This window comes from Marmota flaviventris, chromosome 6, assembly GCF_047511675.1.
Source record: "Marmota flaviventris isolate mMarFla1 chromosome 6, mMarFla1.hap1, whole genome shotgun sequence".
NCBI classification, from domain to species: domain Eukaryota; kingdom Metazoa; phylum Chordata; class Mammalia; order Rodentia; family Sciuridae; genus Marmota; species Marmota flaviventris.
The window spans coordinates 17,447,157-17,471,158 of NC_092503.1; the positions used below are offsets into that span (position 1 = coordinate 17,447,157).

At 42.5% G+C, this 24,002-nt stretch overlaps 1 protein-coding gene across 4 annotated transcripts in view; it reads right to left on the minus strand.

Moving 5' to 3' along the window:
* The window catches only part of Sash1 (SAM and SH3 domain containing 1), a 229,767-nt gene that overhangs the window by 9,255 nt on the left and 196,510 nt on the right, over window positions 1-24,002 (minus strand). For all 4 annotated transcript variants that reach the window (XM_071612923.1, XM_027939555.2, XM_027939557.2 and 1 more), the window contains 7 exons: window positions 20,478-20,552; window positions 18,902-19,045; window positions 17,196-17,331; window positions 16,217-16,386; window positions 15,216-15,425; window positions 14,349-14,499; window positions 2,100-2,213 (listed from right to left, as the gene is read on the minus strand). In XM_071612923.1, the coding sequence (XP_071469024.1) occupies window positions 2,100-2,213; window positions 14,349-14,499; window positions 15,216-15,425; window positions 16,217-16,386; window positions 17,196-17,331; window positions 18,902-19,045; window positions 20,478-20,552 (1,000 nt within the window). The remainder of the gene's footprint in view (window positions 1-2,099; window positions 2,214-14,348; window positions 14,500-15,215; window positions 15,426-16,216; window positions 16,387-17,195; window positions 17,332-18,901; window positions 19,046-20,477; window positions 20,553-24,002) is intronic.

A 24,002-nucleotide genomic window follows, 5' to 3' on the forward strand; every position in this document is an offset into this window, starting at 1 on the left:
TCACATAGAGATCATTAGCTGAGGTTTAGTCCTGAATATATTAACCATGGTCCCATTTTTCATTAACAGAATAATCATCACGGCTAAATGGAAAATTCCCTCTTCAGAAAACATCACATTAAAGTTTAAAAATCAGTTAAAACAGAAACTTAAAACTCCACTTGCGTTAATTTTGGAAATATGTTTTTTCCTTTACCCTAACTTCTATATAAATCCCATTAGATTGAACTGATGTGATTCTGCAATCTGTATATGGGGTAAAAATGGGAGTTCATAACCCACTTGAATCAAAGTGTGAAATATGATATATCAAGAAACATGTAATGTTTTGAACAACCAACAATAAAAAATTTAAAAAAATAAATAAATCTCATTAGATTGGAAAGATCCTTGAATTCACCTTGAGTTCAAAGTTGGTTCATCAGTTTCTTTCATCTAGTTCTTCAGTGGATGAACCTGAATTCTTTGGGGCATGAACATTTTCGCTAGTGATACCTATGAAATCTTTACCCAGTCAGAAAAGTTGCAAGTAACTTACTGAAAATTTCTGGCTATGGAAAGATTGTTAACAACAATAACAACAAAACCTTCTGGGTCTACACAAGAATATGATGTTTTCTGCAACAGAGGATGGCTGGTGCTCCGTGGGGTGGGGTTGGGTTCCTTGATGAAGGCTGAGTATTAGGATACATAGAGATTCACTATCTTCCCAGATTGCAAAATTCCCTGAGTAGGAGCTTTAAAGGACAAATTTTGAGGTCCTCAAGGTAGTCTAAGACTTGGCATCAGGGTGAGGCAAACAAGGTACCCAGGATGCCATGCTAAGGAGTGAACATTCTGAGACAGGCAACTGTAGGCTGGTACTTGGGAGTGAGCAGCTCATCGGTTTGACCCCTGAGCACCTACTTGCCACACTTTAGTCCTGATTTTGGTGCCCACAATGGCTGTCACTATTGTTTACCATGATCCATACTAAGAACCACACTTTACATTCACTATCCAACACACATGCACACATAATACTAAAACACAAAGAGTACCAGTAACAACACTCACAGTACTTCTAATGTACTTCTGGAATGCATAACGTACCTTATGGAGTGCATTCTGGTATTTTCTACTCTATTTTGTCTTATAAAACTGCTACACATGACTCACTAAATTGACCTTAGAACCCAGTAATGAACTGCAACCTGTAGTTTACGAAACTTTGCTTTAGCAGGTCCCTCATGAATATCCTAACACATGGACTACTGGAAGGCATTCCAGGAGCAGCTAAAAAAACATCAAACCTGGGCATTTTTCACGATGGTCTTCCATAGGTCACGATGGCAGTGTGAATCCTTCTCTACTATTTCTAATCTTGCACCAATAGGAATTTGGGGGTCACAAAAAGAAACCACAGAACCATTCATGGTGACATTAGCTTACCTGACCCCATTCTAACTAAAGACTCTGCTTCTGTTTGAAACTTCATACTGACTGCACCCTGAGTGTTAGGGACACCACAAAAAAGACATGTAGCCTTCCTGTCATCCTCTTCCATGGTAACTGCTTCTGGACTGGACTCAGGCCGAGCAGCTGGGGTGTTTAAGATGTGGCTGCTGGTGTGACCCTGATGGATGGTCTACCTAGTAAACAGTTTTCCTTGTGGAAAAGTGTTCTTAATACTCACATGTTGGTTGTTGTTACGCAAGGGCTTAGGAGACACACGTTTTAGATTTTACAGCTGCAGGTATTTTAGGTGAAATTCATGAACCTCTTACAGCAGCCAGAGGAAGACACACAGAGGCCAACTGCAGACTAGCATGGGGAAGTGGCTGGAAATGGAAAGTCGATTTCTAGGTTCCTCAGGGTAAAAGAGTCCATCTTTTGGGACTGGGATCATAGCTCAGTGGTAGAGTGCTTGCCCAGCATGTGTGAGGCACTGGGTTGGATCCTCAGCACCACATAAAAATAAATAAACAAGATAAAGTTATTGTGTCCATCTACAACTAAAAATATTAAAAAAGAAAAAAGAATTGATCTTTTGGAGACCATTCTACTTTTGAAATCGGGAACTTTCAAAACAGGTTCCTAGAGGTCTAGGTGGACGTTACCATGTTCCAGATTCTCGCTGCTCTCGTAGCAGCCCGAGTCTCGCGGGGAGCATCCACTTAGGCCCTGGCTGTCCATAAGCAGCTTCTCCTGGGACCCCGACTGGTCACTGTTACCTGGAGAAGGCGAACACATGACAAAGAATCACAAGGGGTGCAAACAGCAGAAGCCCTGATGTCAGGTCCCAGCTTTATCCTGTCACTGCCACGTGATTTTAAGCCTTAGATTTAGAAGGGGGGAAATTATTTTAAGATACAAATGAATACATTTTTTCTCAAATAAAATATCAATTACATGAAGACAAATCAGAGCAGTGCCTTTCGGGTTACCCAATAGAGGTAGACCCAAGGCCCTAGGGGAGGGGAGCTGCAGGGTGTGGTACTGGCGTGGGGGGAGCACTCCTGGTCCCCTCCAAGTGATGGCACCATTGGGGAAGAGCCGAGTTAAGTTGGGATTTGGACATGACCTTTTTAGAGACCTGTAAGGAGGTACTCCAGGTTACTTACATCTCTCTGAATTTGGGGCTTATATAAAATTGTCAAATGAAATATCACATTCTATTAGCATCCAGGAGCACTCAGTGCTGAGAGCCATAGCTAAGTAGGAATGACACATGGCAATTTCCTTGTCAGCCTACCCCATGTTGCTTAGAGGGAGGACTCTCCATTGTGGAAATGGGCTTGCCTTGGACCCAGGTCATTGCATGAATGTTTGAGTAAGGTGACCCTGCTCAAGGACCAGGGTGGATCCGGGTTTAGGGAGGATCCTGCTGGATTAGGGTGGGTCCAGGTTTAGGGTGTATCCTGCTGGGAATAGGGAGTATCCCGGTCCTTGGGTTTAGGGCGGTTCCAGGTTTAAGGTGGACCCTGCTGGAATAGGGCGTATCCTGCTGCCTCAGGCGCCCACCCACTCCTTGAGTTCCCCTTGAGTTCTCTCTGGATTCAGAGAGTAATTTGGGATGCAGAGCCCCGTGGAGGAAAAAAGGATTTTCCCCAGAACGTGCGTGTGGAGTGCTGGTGACAGTTTGGGAATAAAGAGTTGCTGTTTGAATCTACAAGTCTTTGAGTGGCTCGTGATTTTGTGCCCAGCCAGACTGCGGCATCTTAGCCCTTGGTGACATGTGCTGGCTCTTGTATTACCTCAGCAAGATGAAGGTTGGCCAGAGTGGGCAGAGACCCCTCCACTGAGAAAGCTGTTTTGTTTTTGTTGCTTGGGATGAACTAGAGGGTTTCTTTTCTGTTTGGCCTTCTCCTTTGTGTTGGACCAGCCTTTTCACTTTCTGGTCACAAAACAGAGACGGGGAACACTCAGGAAACCCTCTGATGTGGAAAGTGAGCGGAAGATGCTCTTAAGGTAGACAAGTGCAAGTTAAGCTTGTTGTTCTGAGGAACCCTTCTAAAGAGAAGCATCATTATTTGTCAATTAGACCTCAGTAAGCCTGGGGCGAGAGGCAAGAGGGGTGGGAGGCAAGGAAGCATCAGGTGTCTCTGCTTAGGGACCTGCCGAGAGTAATTCCCATGGGAAATCACATGGGCGCCCAGCTCCCCAGTGGCATTACTGTGCGCCTTCTGGAGAGGGCCCATGGAGCCTTAGGTGGGACACTGAGGTTACAGCAGAGCATCATTGTGTCATGATGCGCAGTGTGTGCTCAGTCCCATAAAACAGAAACCAAGAAAACATTTTCTACATAAAATAGCTAGTTACAATGACAAATGGCTTTAATTTATTTTCCTTTCTCTTTACCTCCCGCCCTCCTACCCCAACCACATACACAAAGAGAAGAGAAATCAATAAGCCAGAAATATGATGCCTTTTCTCAGGTCATCAAAATAAAAATGCGGGGAGGCAGAGGGCTGCCATTCCACACATGTGCCAGCGGTTCCTACTGTCCCCTCGCCACTTCCTGCTTGCATATTCTCACAGGGAAAGCTTCTGGACACAAATTATGACACAGATCATGGCAGACTAAGCCCTTAGATTAGAACCCCAAGTTAAGAGTGCTAATAGTTAAATGATTAATTAAAAATTAACAAGTTAGAAGCTCATGAACAAATATTGACCCCCTCCCAACACCCAAAGTCAGGACATTCTGGAGTGATGTCCTCATCACGTGGAATAGCCTGTGGATTTGGAGTGGCCTTTGTTCCAGCCTAGCATGTTATTTAGAAAAATGATACTTGTAAAATGATGGTTTTGAGCTCTCTGCTGCAATGCAGGGAGAGGAATGGGTGTCATCTGTCTCTGGTGGCAACAGTTCAGTGTACCACAGTGGCCAAAGCAGACTCCAGAGTGCTGACCAGTGGAAATAAAACAGAAAACATGTTCCCCGCCATTGCATGGGGATGCATGCTGGCTCTGCATTCCGAGGACCCCTGCCTCAGCAGACATATGAGGCCACTTGGAATTGTTGCACAGAGGACAAGGATCCCTCCCTGCACCTGAAACCATAGTCCAGGTTATAAAAGCCTGAGGCATACTGCAAAGGGCTAGAGTCACTGTCTTAATTAAAAATTAAGACAGAAGAAGAACTGGATGGCTCTTCCATGCCTTGCAGAATCACACCCACACTAACCAGCATTCATGCTGAAGTCCAAAAAATGAGAAAGATGAACTGGAACCCTGCAAATTCTCACCGTCAAATAAGAGCAAGGGGCTAAAACCCTGTTTGGGTATGACCTGAACTTGGACCTGACGGGACTCTCCTTGGGCTAAAGTTCTCCCCACTTAAAAACAAATATGCGGACAGAAAAGGCCCAGTGGCCCAGGGCGGGACAGAGCTTCCAATCACTCCTGCAAGGTAGGCGGGCCTGCGACCCACCAGCAGAAGAGGAGCAGTCGCCTGCTGAGAGGCTGAGCCGCCCCCTCCCCCTGAGCCGGCATAGTAGAGGGAACTGGGACCAAAGACAGAGCAGGCCCAGCGGCCTGCTGAGGGGCAGAGCCGCCCCCCACCCCCCTCGCCTGCCAGGTAGGGGAAGGGTGACCACCGACAGAAAAGGCCCAGTGGCCCAGGGCGGGACAGAGCTTCCAATCACTCCTGCAAGGTAGGCGGGCCTGCAACCCACCGGCAGAAGAGGAGCAGTCGCCTGCTGAGAGGTTGAGCCGCCCCCTCCCCCTGCGCTGGCATAGTAGAGGGAACTGGGACCAAAGACAGAGCAGGCCCAGCGGCCTGCTGAGGGGCAGAGCCGCCCCCCACCCCCCTCGCCTGCCAGGTAGGGGAAGGGTGACCACCGACAGAAAAGGCCCAGTGGCCCAGGGCGGGACAGAGCTTCCAATCACTCCTGCAAGGTAGGCGGGCCTGCGACCCACTGGCAGAAGAGGAGCAGCGGCCTGCTGGGAGGCAGAGCCGCCCCCTCCCCCCCGCGCCTGCAAGGTAGTCGGAACTGAGACCACCATCAGAACAGGTCAGACCTGCAACCGAGAGACAGAACAGGCCCAGTGGCTTGAGGAAGGGTAGAGCTGCCCCCCCCCCCCACGCCTGCAAAGTAGGCGGACCTGCGACCCACTGGCAGTACAGCCCCAGAGGCCTGCAGAGGGGCAGTGCCGCTGCCTGCGCCTGCAAAGTAGGCAGAACTGCGACCACCGACAGAACAAGCCTAGCGGCCCGCAGAGGGATAGAGCCGCCGCCCGCGCCTGCAAGGACGGCGGACCTGCTACCGACTGGCAGAGCAGGCCCAGCGGCCTGCCGGCGTGGTAGGCACATTGCCCCAATTGGCGGAGGGGCAGAGCCGCCGCCCGTGCCTGCGAGGGAGACTTTGCAACTATACAAGACCAATATAAATATATAGGGGGAAAATTCAATAGCACAACAGTTTCACCAAGAAGAAAGGAACGCGAACAGTATGAAGAGACAAGGAAAGAAAGGACCACAAGCATTGCAGGTCAACTCAACTTTAGAAGAGGTAATAGCTGCAGCTGATGGAATGTCAGATAAAGAATTCAGGATATACATGCTTCAGATGATCTGGAGTCTCAAGGAAGACATCAGACAGCAAAATCAGACAATGAAAGATCACTTCAACAATGAATTACATAAACAAATCCAAGAAGCAAAAGATCAACTATACAGGGAAATAGAGGTTATAAAAAACAAACAAACAGAAATCCTAGAAATGCAGGAAGCAATAAGCCAACTTAAAAACTCAATTGAGAATACTACCAGCAGAGTAGAACACTTAGAAGACAGAACATCAGACAATGAAGATAAAGTATATCAACTTGAAAAGAACATAGACAGCTCAGCAAGACTGTTAAGAAACCATGAGCAGAACATCCAAGAAATATGGGATAACATCAAGAGACCAAATTTAAGAGTCATTGGGATACAGGAAGGAACAGAGTTTCAAACCAAAGGAATGAGCAATCTATTCAATGAAATAATTCGAGAAAACTTCCCAGATTTGAAGAATGAGACAGAACCCCAAATCCTAGAAGCCTACAGGACGCCGAATGTGCAAAATCATAAGAGACCCACACCTAGACACATTATAATGAAGATGCCCAACATACAGAACAAGGAGAGAATTTTAAAAGCTACAAGAGAAAGGAAGCAGATCACATTTAGGGGTAAGCCAATCAGGATAACAGCTGATCTTTCAACACAGACTCTGAAAGCTAGAAGATCCTGGAATAACATATTTCAAACACTGAAAGAAAATGGGTTCCAACCAAGAATTGTGTTTCCAGCGAAATTAAGCTTCAGGATGGAAGATGAAATTAAAACCTTCCACGATAAACAAAAGTTAAAAGAATTTGCAGCTAGAAAACCATCTCTTCAAAACATCCTTGGCAAAACATTACAGGAAGAGGAAATGGAAAATAACAATGAAAACCAACAGTGGGAGGTAGGACACTAAAGGGGGGAAAATAATCAAAGTGGAAAACAAACCATGTTTAGTAACATAAATAAACAAATATGGCTGGAAGAACAACCCATATCTCAATAATAACCCTAAATGTTAATGGCTTAAACTCACCAATTAAGAGACACAGGCTAGTAGAATGGATCACAAAACAAGACCCAACAATATGCTGCCTACAGGAGACGCATTTGATAGGAAAAGACATACATAGGCTGAAGGTGAAAGGTTGGGAAAAATCATATCACTCATATGGACTTCGGAAACAAGCAGGAGTATCCATACTCATATCAAATAAAATAGATTTTAAGCCAAAGTTAATCAAAAGGGATAAAGAGGGACACTACATACTGCTCAAGGGAACCATACACCAACAAGACATAACAATCATAAATATATATGCCCCAAACAATGGTGCAGCTATGTTCATCAAACAAACTCTTCTCAAGTTCAAGAGTCTAATAGACCACCATACAATAATCATGGGAGACTTCAACACACCTCTCTCACCACTGGACAGATCTTCCAAACAAAAGTTGAATAAGGAAACTATAGAACTCAATAACACAATTAATAACCTAGATTTAATTGACATATATAGAATATACCACCCAACATCAAACAGTTACACTTTTTTCTCAGCAGCACATGGATCCTTCTCAAAAATAGATCATATATTATGTCACAGGGAAACTCTTAGACAATACAAAGGAGTAGAGATAATACCATGCATCCTATCTGATCATAATGGAATGGAACTGAAAATCAACGATAAAAGAAGGAAGGAAAAAGAATATATCACTTGGAGAATGAACAATAGGTTACTGAATGATCAATGGGTTATAGAAGACATCAAGGAGGAAATTAAAAAATTCTTAGAGATTAATGAAAACACAGACACAACATATCGGAATCTATGGGACACATTGAAAGCAGTTCTAAGAGGAAAATTCATTGCTTGGAGTTCATTCCTTAAAAAAAGAAAAAACCAACAAATAAATGATCTCATACTTCATCTCAAAATCCTAGAAAAAGAAGAGCAAAACAACAGCAAAAGAAGTAGAAGGCAAGAAATAATTAAAATCAGAGCTGAAATCAATGAAATCGAAACAAAAGAAACAATTGAAAAAATTGACAAAACTAAAAGTTGGTTCTTTGAAAAAATAAACAAAATCGACAGACCCTTAGCCATGCTAGCGAAGAGAAGAAGAGAGAGAACTCAAATCACTAACATACGGGATGAAAGAGGCAATATCACAACAGACACTTCAGAAATACAGAAGATAATCAAAAATTATTTTGAATCCTTATACTCCAATAAATTAGAAGATAGTGAAGGCATAGATAAATTTCTTAAGTCATATGATCTGCCCAGATTGAGTCAGGAGGATATAGACAACCTAAACAGACCAATATCAATTGAGGAAATAGAAGAAACCATCAAAAGACTACCAACTAAGAAAAGCCCAGGACCGGATGGGTATACAGCAGAGTTTTACAAAACCTTTAAAGAGGAACTAATACCAATACTTTTCAAGCTACTTCGGGAAATAGAAAAAGAGGGAGAACTTCCAAATTCATTCTACGAGGCCAACATCACCCTGATACCTAAACCAGACAAAGACACTTCAAAGAAAGAAAACTACAGACCAATATCTCTAATGAACCTAGATGCAAAAATCCTCAATAAAATTCTGGCCACTCGGATACAAAGGCACATCAAAAAAATTGTGCACCATGATCAAGTAGGATTCATCCCTGGGATGCAAGGCTGGTTCAATATAAGGAAATCAATAAATGTTATTCACCACATCAATAGACTTAAAAATAAGAACCATATGATCATCTCGATAGATGCGGAAAAAGCATTCGACAAAGTACAGCATCCCTTTATGTTCAAAACTCTAGAAAAACTAGGGATAACAGGAACATACCTCAATATTGTAAAAGCAATCTATGCTAAGCCTCAGGCTAGCATCATTCTGAATGGAGAAAAATTGAAGGCATTCCCTCTAAAATCTGGAACAAGACAGGGATGCCCTCTCTCACCACTTCTGTTCAACATAGTTCTCGAAACACTGGCCAGAGCAATTAGACAGACGAAAGAAATTAAAGGCATCAAAATAGGAAAAGAAGAACTTAAATTATCACTATTTGCAGATGACATGATTCTATACCTAGCAGACCCAAAAGGGTCTACAAAGAAACTATTAGAGCTAATAAATGAATTCAGCAAAGTGGCAGGATATAAAATCAACACGCATAAATCAAAGGCATTCCTGTATATCAGCGACAAATCCTCTGAAATGGAAATGAGGACAACCACTCCATTCACAATATCTTCAAAAAAAATAAAATACTTGGGAATCAACCTAACAAAAGAGGTGAAAGACTTATACAATGAAAACTACAGAACCCTAAAGAGAGAAATAGAAGAAGATCTTAGAAGATGGAAAAATATACCCTGTTCATGGATAGGCAGAACTAACATCATCAAAATGGCGATATTACCAAAAGTTCTCTATAGGTTTAATGCAATGCCAATCAAAATCCCAACGGCATTTCTTGTAGAAATAGAGAAAGCAATCATGAAATTCATATGGCAAAATAAAAGACCCAGAATAGCAAAAACAATGCTAAGCAGGAAGTGTGAATCAGGCGGTATAGCGATACCAGACTTCAAACTATATTACAGAGCAATAGTAACAAAATCAGCATGGTACTGGTACCAAAACAGGCGGGTGGACCAATGGTACAGAATAGAGGACACAGAAACCAATCCACAAAACTACAACTATCTTATATTTGATAAAGGGTCTAAAAGCATGCAATGGAGGAAGGATAGCATCTTCAACAAATGGTGCTGGGAAAACTGGAAATCCATATGCAACAAAATGAAACTGAATCCCTTTCTCTCGCCATGCACAAAAGTTAATTCAAAATGGATCAAGGAGCTTGATATCAAATCAGAGACGCGCCGTCTGATAGAAGAAAAAGTTGGCTACGATCTACAGTCGGTGGGGTCGGGCTCCAAATTCCTCAATAGGACACCCATAGCACAAAAGTTAATAACTAGAATCAACAAATGGGACTTACTCAAACTAAAAAGTTTTTTCTCAGCAAAAGATACAATAAGAGAGGTAAATAGAGAGCCTACATCCTGGGAACAAATCTTTACTCCTCACACCTCAGATAGAGCCCTAATATCCAGAGTATACAAAGAGCTCAAAAAATTAGACAATAAGAGAACAAACAACCCAATCAACAAATGGGCCAAGGACCTGAACAGACACTTCTCAGAGGAGGACATACAGTCAATCAACAAGTACATGAAAAAATGCTCACCATCTCTAGCAGTCAGAGAAATGCAAATCAAAACCACCCTAAGATACCATCTCACTCCAGTTAGATTGGCAGCCATTATGAAGTCAAACAACAACAAGTGCTGGCGAGGATGTGGGGAAAAGGGTACACTTGTACATTGCTGGTGGGACTGCAAATTGGTGCAGCCAATTTGGAAAGCAGTATGGAGATTTCTTGGAAAGCTGGGAATGGAGCCACCATTTGACCCAGCTATTCCCCTTCTCGGTCTATTCCCTAAAGACCTAAAAAGAGCATGCTACAGGGACACTGCTACATCGATGTTCATAGCAGCACAATTCACAATAGCTAGACTGTGGAACCAACCTAGATGCCCTTCAATGGATGAATGGATAAAAAAAATGTGGCATTTATACACAATGGAGTATTACTCTGCATTAAAAAATGACAAAATCATAGAATTTACAGGGAAATGGATGGCATTAGAGCAGATTATGCTAAGTGAAGCTAGCCAATCCCTAAAAAACAAATGTCAAATGTCTTCTTTGATATAAGGAGAGTAGCTAAGAACAGAGTAGGGTCGAAGAGCATGAGAAGAAGATTAACATTAAACAGGGATGAGAGGTGGGAGGGAAAGGGAGAGAGAAGGGAAAATGCATGGAAATGGAAGGAGACCCTCAGAGGTATACAAAAGTACATACAAGAGGAAGTGAGGGGAAGGGGAAAAATAATACAAGGGGGACAAACGAATGTCAGTAAAGGGGGCAGAGAGAGAAGAGGGGAGGGGAGGGGAGGGGAGGGGAGGGGGGATAGTAGAGGATAGGAAAGACAGCAGAATACAACAGACACTAGTATGGCAATATGTAAATCAATGGATGTGTAACTGATGTGATTCTGCAATCTGTATATGGGGTAAAAATGGGAGCTCATAACCCACTTGAATCAAATTGTGAAATATGATATATCAAGAACTATGTAATGTTTTGAACAGCCAACAATAAAAAATTAAAAAAAAAAAAAAAAAAAAAAAACAAATATGCACATACATGCATGCACATGTACATACACCTCTGGAAGAACATGCTAAGGCACTTATGAAATCTTCAAATGTCAAGGATGGTGGGCCACAGGGCATGCATGGTTGTTTGGAGAGCTGATAACTAGAGAAGGGAGAAGAAGAGAAGTGGGATTCTTGGGTAGCAGTAGTTTCAATGGACTTGTAGCATTATTTCTTAAGAAAATAAGGATTGAAGCAATATAGCAAAATTTCAGGAATTTCAAAAATTCAGGAAGTGCATGTGTATATATCTGTTTAACTTTTCTCTATACTGCATACTTGAAATAATTCCTAATTAAAATTCTTATGAAAATTATTGTTTTATTGAGCTGTACACTTAAAATGGTTGATGATAACCTTTATGCAGCATGTGTACTTTACCATAATTTAAAACTTTTTTAAAATTTAAGGGAGCTTTACCAGACACAAGAGAGTGTAAGGCAATTAGAGTCTTTCCCAAATGGAACACCATTTGAAGGCTGCCCTTCTGTATGCACTGGAAGACTCTGGACAGCTTTGATTTTCAAGCAGTGCTGAAGTTCTACTGATTGCTCTCCATAGAAGGCTGAGCTAGAAAACTTTCAAGATCCCTACGCATCTTCAAAGATCTCAATACCTTTATCTCTCTAGAGCACAAGGATTTAGTTTGACAGAAATCTATTATCATGTTCCTCTAAGTTATCAGTTACTTAGAAGGAATACTTCTTAAACATTATGAATTCAACTGCGTTGGAAATAAAGTCCTGTAACCCCAGGATAAGCCTGAACCCAGCCTCTTGGCATTAATTGGTACCTCTGATCTCTCAGAGCCTTTGTTTCAGAACCAATAAGAGGAAATTCTATACTATACGGTATGAGGGAAATTCCCAAACAACAAAACAACCTTGGTACAAATCTCAAGACCTGATTTTAGCTGGGCACAGTGGCACGTACCTGTAATCCCAGCAACTCAGGAGGCTGAGGCAGGAGGACTGCAAATTCAAGACCAGCCTTAGTAATTTATCAAGGTCCTAAGCAACTTAGCAAGACCCCCATCTCAAAAATAAAAAGTAAAAAGGGCTGGTGACTCAGTGCTTAAGTCCCCCTGGGTTCAGTTCCCAGTAACCACCCTTCCCGCCCCCCCCCCCCTCCACACACAAAAAAAAATCCTAGAACAATGAGTCTGAGCCAATGTGACATGAAAGAAACCAAGCACGGATCCCTGCCTTACACTCAGGATTTAGGGATACAGGAAGTGTAATAAATAGTATCCATAAACCAGCTGTTCTTCATGGACAAGGAAGAACAAATGAGCTAAGTTATGGAGCAGATGGGATTTAGGAAAACAGATGGTTTAATATTAATTCCTATTAATATAGCTGGTTGACTATACCAGTCACTGTCCCAGACTCTGCGCACAATCTGGCCATCCACCCCAGGGTGTCTCTTGGGAGACTCAAATACCAGAGACCTGGTTATATATTAATATTAAATATAAAATGTAATTTTCTACAAATCTATCCCTGAAGGCTGCTTATTTATTGAGGGTTTGGATGTCTATGCTCCTCTGTGCTATCAGTTAACTTAGAGTGAGCATCTTTTAAACTGAAGTGAATTAAAATGCACTGACACACTTGCTTCCATGTCTCCTGGGTCTGATACCTCCTCAGCTGACCATGGGATTCCAGAACCCCACTGTGAGTTGAAAATACCATAAGCTGAGAATGTATTGAGAATACCCAACCTGGTGAACCTCCCAGTTTAGCAACGCGGGACACGGCAGTGTTGGTTGTTCACCCTCCTGATTGTGGGGCCTACTGGGTGTTGCAGGTCACTCCACTGCCCCACATCCTAAGAGTATCAGACTGCAGATCAGTAGTCTGAGAAAACATCAGGATTCCAACTTTGAAGTATGGTTTCTACTGAATGTATATTACTTTTACATCATCAGTTGGGGCCATCTGTAACATGCAATTTCTTTTTCCACCATTAACCATAGTTTTGCTGTGTCTTTTAGCAATAGAAATGCTATTAGCTACTAATATTCCTGAAGCAGAGCCCTTGAAAGAAAATGTATTTGAATTCAATAACTGTAAAGGTTGCTCCCTTGGTGATGAATAATTTCAGGAATATTTTTGATGTCAGACTGAAGAATAAAGAGCAAGATAAGATGAGGCTAATGGAGCAGGGGATCTGATGCATTCAGATAGACTCCATAAAAGCCACACGCTCACTGAATCCTGTTCACAGGCTGTAAAAACAAGCTGTCATTTATTTAAGTTGGGAATGCGCACACTACGTATTCACTTCAGACAGACATTGCCTCCTTCTTTAATGGAAACTGATGAATTTTACTTAGGCACTAACCAATCTATTCAATAAGAAAGCCATTTGTCACATGCTTTGAGAAATAATCGACCCTTAGCTGAGCAAGAAACTTCCAGTTGGCCAGACATTTTTGTACCCAGGGATCCTAATGACCTACTGAAGTCTGCATAGCACAACAGTACTGAAGGTGGAGACTACTGGTTTCTTAGAACTGCAAGTCCATTTTCCTAGACACTAGATATAGCACTGTCCTCAAATGTTCCCCAGAAATATGCCAGGGAAGGTATCATTGGTATATTAAGGTTTATTTATTTATTTATCCATTTGGGTATCAGGGAATGAACTCTGGTACTCGATCAGCGAGCCACAAGGTTTTAGAGACAGGGTCTCACTGAGTGAGTCACTTAATGTCTTGCTATTGCTGAGGCTGACTTTGAACTCATGATCCTCCCATCTCAGCCTCCCAAGTCGCTGGGATTGCAGGCATGTGCCACCGTGCCTGGCTTATATTAAGTTTTATTACGGGAATATCTGCCCTAGGGAATTTATGTCTTGGAGCTGCTTTGCACAATATGAAATCAACCTTGGCTCTGGAAAGATCAAGACCCATGAGTGACTTCAGGGATACCGAGAGCTTATGGAAGGTCTGCAGGGGACCAAAGATTGTGGCCGAACTACCAATGGCCACTTCAGTGTCTGGAGAGACTTACTGTCATATTCCTGCAACAGTTCCACGGCTGTCAAGAGGACAGCTCTGTGTTCTGGGTCCCTGATATTTAATTCATCCAAGTCTTCTTCCTCTAGGAGCTTGAAGGTGTCCAAATCTTCATAGCCATTGAACAGGAAAGTGGGCATGTGCTCCTGTGCGACAGAAGGACCAAGGTGAGTCACAGCTCAGCCGCATGATGCAGGACGACAACTAGCCTCAGACCCCTCAGCTCTTTTCCCATAGTCATTTTTTTTATGCTAATCAAAAGAGTGATGTCATCTGTAATGTACTGTGCCCGCCAGTCCTCTGGCTTAGTAGGCAGGCGGGGTGTTTTCTTAATCATGGGCTAAGATGTACACAGCAGAGGAGGATGAATTCCACTTATTGGCATTATAATTGTGCCCTTGAAATAAACTAATTCCTTTATCACCAACCCACAGTGGAAAAGCCTCCTCCTTCATTTACAGAGATATGAGATCTAATTTAGTGAGCCCCAGGAATTTCTCAGGAGTAAGAAGGTTTGCAAGGAAGAAAAAGTCTCCACTGCAGAGCCCTCCTCCTAGATGCTGGGAGAATCATGGGAGGGGAGTTGCCTCCCGGCCCCAGGGAGCTGACTGTGAGCAGGGCACCTAGGTTTGGCTTACAGCATTTCCAGTAGCAAAAGTTTGATCTAGGGCTTATGCTATCACCCAAGCAGAGGTCAAGGGCAACATTTGAATACTGGTAGTGCCTTCTGTGAATGGGTACTTATCATATTAATGGGTGACCCTTGTGGGACGACATAGACCACCTGAAAGTACTCTTTCCTTTATTTGGGAGAAGGAAAAGGCAAGGTGGAGACATGCTACCAGAGTAAGAACTGACTGACCTTCAGGTTAATCCGATCCAGCAGATCCTCCACAGACTTGGGCTGGGGTGGTCTTCCTTTCCTCCTCCTCCTGGTGGGGCGCTTGGGCTTTTCCTCTTCCTCATTGAGAACATCCACGTAGATGAATTTGAATGTGCCAACTTTGTTGTTCAACAGGCCCATCCAGGTACCCATGGGTGGCTTGCTGATTATATCAATGATATCCCCTTTCTGTGGCCCAGGGAACAAAGATCTTTCCATTAGGAACATTTCTAAGCATGGATAGTGAATCAGTCAGACCTGCCAGTCTTGCAGTTGGGAAAAGGCTATGAAAGCATAACCAGGTCCCACGGGTCACCTTTCTAAGCACTAAACACAGAATGACTGGAAGTTTCCAAGAGGCCAGTTGGAGCACTTGGATGACACATGGGCCCCACATCACAGCCCTGCCTCCCTACTGCACTGTAGGCCAGCAGGGTCTGGGCTGTCTCCTGGTGCCCTCAGCCAGGCAGCCCTTGGCCCTCAGCTCTCTGAACACCCTCCCATTACCCGCAGGGCTCCTGCTTCTTGGAGAAAGAATTTCCTACCAGTCCTAAGCCAGTGGCAATCCTTGCCCTGTAATCACTTCATACAGTTTATGGAACTCCATCTTTACATCCCACATAAATATCTCTGTTTCCACAAGGCAAGCAGTAATCCATCTTCAGATGGAAAAGCATAGAAAACCAGGGCATGGGGGAGCCATTAGAATTCTAGAGGGCAGCTGGGGACAGGTGACAGAGGACAGGGGCCAGGTAGGAGGTGGGGATAACAAAGTGACTGACACAAGACCCTCTCTGCCTCGACCGCAGGCTGGTTCTCGTTTCATTTTTACTACACAGGTACCCAGGACACCAAGGTGGCCAAGACATCGTCTGGTCTGCACAGCAACATCCCAGAGGTCAGACGTATGGAGAAAAGAAAGCTTCTCAACGAGACAGAAGGGCCTGGGCCAGCTGCCCTGTGCCCAGGGAGAGGCCCACCTTGAGCTTGAGTGAATCTGTGTCATAGGGACTGGGGGTGAAGTCAGTATGCACCCGGGCGCGCCCACAGAAGGGGCCCCGGTAGGGTGGCTCCTCATCATCCCCATCTTCCGACTTGACACTCTCCCTGTTGCTGGTGGAGGAATCGGTGGTGCTGACTGTTTGGCCACCTGGGCAGGAAGAACAGGAAGAGGGAGGGTGAATCCAGATCCCCACGAAGTGAAGCTGAAAGGTCCTCAAGACTTTGCAGATGCCCAGGAAGAGTGGTCATGTGCTACAGCCTTGGCAGGACCAGAGCAGGAAAGTCCTGAGCTCTCTGGCTGTTCATATCAAGACCCTAGCTGGACAGCAGGCTCAGGACACATCATCCTCATGGCGGGAATCCAAGTGACCTGGAGACTCCCTGCTGGAGGACACTGTAGTGCTAGAAGCAGGCTTTGCCTTTAACATTGTGACCTCTCATGTGCACAGCACATTAAATTTTCATCATATTTACAGATGAGAAAACAGAGTGGTCAAGTCACTTACCCCAGGGTAAGAAAGTGGTGGATTTAAAGCTCCTCTCTCCCCCTTTACCATCTGGCTAACACCAACCACCCCTGGCCCTGCAGCAGCTGAACAATATTTATCAGTGATGTTTCTAATTCTCCTCCCTTCCCCAGCCCTCATTATTTTGTTGCTCATCTTCATGTGCTTTTCTTCCGGCTTACTCCTCTCCATTCTCTAGATCCTTCCCCTGAGATGCATTGCCGATGTTCCCCAAACAATATTAATCACTCACTCTTCTGCGTCCCTGCTGTACACCTGATATCAAACAAATGACTCCAAATCCAGGTATTTTGCAGGTCTGGCTCTCTAACAGCACCCTAAGGGCAGGGACTTGGTCTTACTTATCATTAACTTGCCTGAACTTGAGGTTCAATCAATGTCTGATGTTTTACTGCCAAGAAAATCACCCACAATTACAAACTGGACTTACTCATCGAGCTCTGCCCACTTAGAGAACTCCGAAGACTTTCTACAGATCCTCCGGCTTTGAGCTTGGGTTTGTCTATGTGCTCAGAGTCTGGCTGTACAGAAGCAGGGGAGCTGGGTGGGCCATCGAGGCCTGAGTCCTGAAATGGTTTCAATAAATACAAGTTTCATTATTGGACAGGTTTTGTTTTGTAATTCTCAGCAATTTGTCAACTCTATCAATCAAATCCATTTTTACATTCATACTAGATTCTATGGTTAATATTCTCTTCCTTTTTAACTTATGTTCTTGCATAATTTTAAAGTTGTAAACCTGGTACTATTTAGTAAGCATTCAAAAATTATTTTTCAAGTAAATATTCAGGTATAAATCTATCTTTCACATAGACAAAATATTTAGATAAAGGCTTAGGGACTCAGCATACTCAATAGTCCAGTAACAGACTGGACTTCAAATGTAGGTCGAATATAATCCTCTATTATTGCAGAGTATTATCAGAGGACATTTAATCTATTCTGAAGGGAAAGAGATAGATGGAAATGAAGAAAAAAAAAAGAAAGAAAAAAGCATTCTCCTTGAAAAACAACTAGGCAGATTCTCATGTTCCCATTTATACAAATTATTCAAATTGGCTAAGTAGTTAGCAACTTAATACCCAGATATGTATCAAAATATATGGTTTCGGTATTTAACAAGGTTACTACATTCCAAAAATCACTGGCACTCCCACAGTGAGATCCATGGACACAAACTGAAGATGTACAGGCTCTGAATTCAAATGGGAGCAGTGGGGGTGGGGATGGGGGCCGACCAATGGGTGCTGAGTAACTCAACAGGAAGATGCTTAATGTTAAGCTCACTATGTCCACCAGGGGGCAGCAGCTGAGCAAAAATCTCTGTACTTCCAGCTGTTCTTTATTGGGTACACAAAGTGTCATTCCCCACCTATTTCGAGCAATCAGTTCATATACAGATACTTTAACAAGCTGCAGAATGAGTACCACAAAGATTCCATAGTGGCGGGTGGGGTGGTGCTTGGAAATCCAAAGGTCAAAATTACCTCAAGGCCCAGGCCCAGCTCTCCAAGTGTTTTTATTCTTTGAACCATGCAATTAAGACAGACACTGATCACGTTTCTGACAGTGAAAATTTTTATAGAGCTAGGAAGAAAATCAATTCTGTGATCTCTTCACGGCTATAGATAGGCCCAGTTAGTAAATGCACCACCCCCCTTCTTCCCATGGAAGCCTCACATCTATCAAAGTCCCATAGCCAGGAAGCATTTTCTGAGTTTCCTTTTCCGATTTGCTATGTGTTTCTAGAATAATCTGTGGTATGTCTGGAAAGTCTGCTGTCCAGGTATACTTTTTGAGGTTGGACTCTGGTGAGAGCAATTTGTGTTCAAGTTTGCAATGCTTATTACACAAAAGAACCATCTCTTCTTTACGTGGCTGTCTTTCCTCCTCTCTGGAGGCAGAAGGCAGGGCCTGTGTTTTATATTTCCAGCACACTGCACAGTGCATGGACAACCCTAAGTGCTGAATAAATGTTTTATGAATTGAGTGTCTACGTAAACAAAGCATGGTCCTATGGCAGGTTAGTGTCAAGGAATGCACACTTAGCACCATTTAAATATCTCAGGTGGCTCAAACTCAGCTTTCCCTGTTTTCAGGAAGACCCAAGGGGCTTTCTGCTGGGTGGCCACATACCTGCTCAGAGACAGAGCTGCTGTATTTTTTAGACATTCTCTTCCTCATTGTTTCTTTCACTGATTTCACTTTTTTCCCAAGAGAGATGCGGGAGGCAGTGGGCGATTTGATGACTTCCTTGTACACAAAGTCTCCTTCTTTACCCTGTGAGACGAAACATAAATACTTTCAGTCTTGGAAAATGGAGCCCAGAAACAGGTTTTACTATCCAAACCATTAATATTCTAGCTTTCAGGAAAACACTGGCATTCCCTAGAATCTTGAAATTTTTCTTATGTTAACTCAATGCTGTTATTTATCTTTTCAATTAGAAATTAAAACCTACTAGGAGGCTTTTGTTTAAAATGGGATGTGAGTCACTTTTTATTTTATTAAATCTTAGTACATTCTTCTTTGATTACGATTTTTTTTTCTATCATTTTAAACACACAGGGGAGCTCCGTTTCAATAGTACAGAGGGATTTACATGAACCAATGCCCATGTAATCACAGCAATGGGGGAGAAGGGAGGGCTGATACTATAGGATCATGCTAGGAAAGTGCTAAGGACACAGTGGTGGAAGCTCAGACATGAGAAATGCAACATCTGATTGGAGTTTTGTCACAGATGCTCCGTGTGGTCAATGCCTAGGAGTGCATAGATTTCCTTCCCTGAACAAATGGGATTGTGACCATCTCTCATTCTCTTTTTTTGCACTAGAAAATAAACTTACTCCAAGAAAGAAAAGAAAAATACTTTCTCTCATTTTTAAGAAAGATTGACTACATAAAAATTATTGGCTTATGAATCAATACAATTGGATATCCAAATAAAATAGTTTTATCTTCCAGGAAATTCTCATTCTGTATCTCACAGATGGGAATTTTAGCTGATAATTGAGCACAATGAATATAAAGCTGAAATTTTCATTTCATAGTTTCATAGCAATATACCTTAGGGACAAGCAAACTGCAGGTCAAACTTTAGGGGACAGAATTTTAATGCCACAGTGATGGGGTGGCCCTAGACCATGACCCACGGCATGTTCATGGAGCCAGTGACCTTGGTGCTGAGGTGTTGGGCTTGCTTGGGTGCTAAGAAGACTGGGTTTGTTCTAGGGTACCCCACATCAGAAAGACCTAGGCTAAGTAGAGACCTTGGGGGGGCCATGCTCTATGCCACAGTCAGACTGCTCATTAGAAATGCCATCACCTACTGTCAGAACAGTCATGGGCCCCATTGGGTCTCACTACTTGTGTAGCTGTAGTTCTGTGCACCTGCAATTAGTGTAAAGAAAAGGTTTGTGGGTGCAAATGATGGGATCACAGAAGCCAGACTCATCTGGATTTGTTACTTGAGAAAAACTGGAAGCAAAGTCATTTAAGGAACTGAGCCCCTTTCAGGAAAGCCAGGGAGGCCAGAGGGGGTCGTGATCCCCTCTTCCATGTGGACAGTGCAGTGTCTTGAAGACAGGTGCAGGAGGGCTTCTTTTCAAACATGCTTTAGGATACTGAGCAAAACCCAGGGTCCATTATCAAACCCACCAACCACGTCATGTGAGATCTAACCTGTGGCTTTCCTCTGGTGTCTACTCACCATGGGATCAGTGGCATTACTGCCCACGTGCAGAGAACGATTTGTCAGGTCAAATCCTCCAAAACTGCAAGTTCTCTGTGAAAAGGAGGGGGCAGGGCAGAATAAACCAGTTATGCTAAGTCAGCTGAGCACAAGCCCACACACGTGCCTTCTGTGGGACATCTCTGAATCACAAATACGGTACAGGATGAAAAGAGGAAACAAGAAATGATGAGGAGAAAAAAAAAAACAAACAACACATGATTCATGTCATAAGAGAACTCCACTTACTTTGCCTTTCACACACCCTTGGCCCCCTGCCTGCACCCAAAGTCTAAATCCCCGAAACATGCAAAAGATAACTGGATTTTTTTTTTTTTTAACAAAAAACTTGCCATAAATTTAGTGCTGTTAGGATTCCCTGATCTCAACACAGAACTTCCCCTTCCAATTCCCTTAACATCAGCTATGAACATCAGTGACAATAAAGGCATATCACTTAGTGGTCCAGAAAACAGGTCTGCAGTCCTTTGCTGCACTACTGGGAGCAGGCTTTCCTAAAAGGCTTGTTTTAAGTTTAAACGCTGAAAAGGAGAAGGGGGTTATGGTAGTCCAAACAGGCCAAAATTACTCATCAAGGCTTCCCTATCCTAGCCAAAAACGCTGTTAACTTTCCCATCTAACTGCCCAGCTTAATTAATTCTAGCTCCTTTCTCACAGTGGATGAAGCAGAGAGAGAAAGCTCGCTCGGGTGACTGTCTTGGACCACATTCTTTAATTTCAACAGGAAATATGTTGATTTTATAAAAAAGGGTGAAAACTTTCATCCTTTTTGTTAGTTTCAAACTTCTTGGAACTGGCTTATATTTCAGTGACTTAGTATTTCCAGAAATTAGGTCAGATTTCCGTTGTTTTTTTCTAGCAAAAGCCACTCAATAACCACTCCTGCTGCCCCCATCCCCAAACACACTATTTTTTGTTGTGACTAATGAATTTTTTTTAAAGCAGTGAACCATAAAAACTGAATAGTGGATTTGGGCTCCAATATTTTGTATTACCTGTTTCTTAGAAAACTCTAGTTAACAGCTATTAAATGGAAGAAATGAACAGGAAAGTACAATGCATCTTACAAACATTGCCTATTTAATATAAATATATTTTAGTCATGTAAAATTTACCACACTGAGAAAACAGAAGCATCCTGGGAAGGAAAATGACTTGGTTTTTGAAATTTCACAGAGGAAGACCCAAGTTCTGGTCTGGTCACTTATTGTTGTGTGTCCACAGGTCAACTACTAGAACTCTCCAAGTTTTGAATTCTGCATTCAGTGAAAAATATTTACATCACATATTTGAAGATCCCTAGCACACTGCCTGGCATGAAGCAGACCCTCTATGAATGCTGGTGTCCCCGGTTACTTCATTATGGCCATGCTGAGCACTTGGTAGCCTTTCCTGACTACTGTGATGCTGAAGTTCAGGCTTTGTCAATATCATATCATAAATCATACAAAAATCATAAATCATAGCAATATCATAAATATGCAAATAAAGGGCTGGAGCTCCATTCAGGGCCTTATAATCTGAGAGCTCAATTGTAACACCAGAGCATGCCAGGAACAGGTCACAACAAGAGAGGTAGCTGTTGTGGCATAAGGCAGGGTAGAAAGAGCAAGGAATTTGGGGATAACTAACATTTAGAATGCCACAGAACAGTTTTTCTTCAGCAGAATCATTGCTGATAAAAAAAAAAAAAAAAAAATCTACTACCAACTTGCTTTCCAGTGATGTAAATTTAATTTTGTTAAATATTAGTCAACCTGACTTCCTTTTCACTCAACTAGACTTCTGTCTAGTTCAAAAAAAGGAGAGAGAACTCTCTGTGCAAAGACAGCCACCAAATAACCCAACTGGGAAGTAGCACGATGATCACTTCTCAAAGCAAATTTTTTAACATTAACTTTCCGTTCTGGTTTATAATGCCACATCAGTTTTCTCTTTTTTGCAAAGGCAGCGACTTTACTCAGTTCCTTTCCTGTGACTCAGGGTTTCACAGACACAGTATGGCGCCCAGATGCCTGATTACTTTATGGCTTTTGCACGTCCCTGCTCTAAATGACATCTACTGCAACCCTTGAGCCCAGCATGTTATTTCTGATGCATATGAAATAACTGACAAAGAATTCATGTGGAAATGATGACTGCAGTAAATTAGAAGCTCATTTAGATTTTCTATACACCAGTTGTATGCATTTATGCCTAAAATAAAAAGCTGAAAGAATGGGCTGGTTTGCTTCACCACCAACTAAAATTCCTCCCAGTGATACGCTGAGATCTCTGAAACACTGCTGCTCTTATCAATGGAGAACTGACAAAAATATAACAATAAACATTGCTTGAATGAATCTCCAACTTCTTCTAATAAGATCAAGTAGTCCTCGAAGCAGCCCCCTTCAAAAGAGAAAATGAATTGTAAAGAGAATACAAGAAGAAAAATAAAACCATCTTTGACTTTGGCCATCTAAATAAATTTAAGTGATTTTATTTGGCTTATAATCTCTAGTATAGATAATTATAAAACATTTTAGATAGATGCTTGGGATGAGGAGAGCTAGTCAATGGGATGGTCATGCAGTTGAAAACATGTTTTGGAGGCTGAATTTAAAATGGATAAAATTCCAAAATGTCATGCATGTCTGTTCTTCCAAACAAAAACTGAATGACCAAATAAAAAGGAAGACATGTGACCATTTCCAGTGAATACAAAGCATTACCATTTCCCTGAGGTTTCATCAAGCATATATGGCATTTTTGAAAGGCAAAAAAAGATCAAGGCTAAAGATTAAAGGAAACTGTGCACTCTGGGAAAAATGAAGGAAGTATATGGCAAGGAGAATGGAAAAGAACATTTCAAATGAAAGAAGCAAAGAAATAAGAATGATCCTTTACAAAAACAAAGCCCCAAGGCTGGGGGTATAGCCCAACGACAGAGCGCCTGCCTAGCATGCACAAGGCTCTGGGTTCCATCTCCTTCAGGAAAAAGAAAAAAAGCACCTTCTATTGTGAAAACACATATTCTCTCTTACATTCTCTGCATTAAAATGATCCAGTACTGCCTCAAGTTCATAGCATTTTAAAAATACCCAGCTCAGACTGATAATTGGGACAAAGATTACACAGCACCATCTTGGTGGGGGATGCTCAGAGACAAGCTAGCCCCGATGTTCATCCTCAAAGTCAGTGAAATTGATCGTTGGCCCACAATATTAATTAACACAAATCTCAGAAATATAATTTCTTGAGAGACAGACCTGATCAAGTTCTATTATTAATCTGGCAATAAATGAGAGGCTCATGAGCAACTCAAGCTGCTCAAACTGGATAAATTCTCAGTATTATATACTTGAAACTCACAAGAGATGAGTCATCAATTAATAAGTGGCTTTGTTCCTTTGAGGTTTTATACAAGTATATAGAGAGTAATCACACACACACACACACACACACACACACACAAAGTATTTTATAAAAGATCTGTGGGTCAGA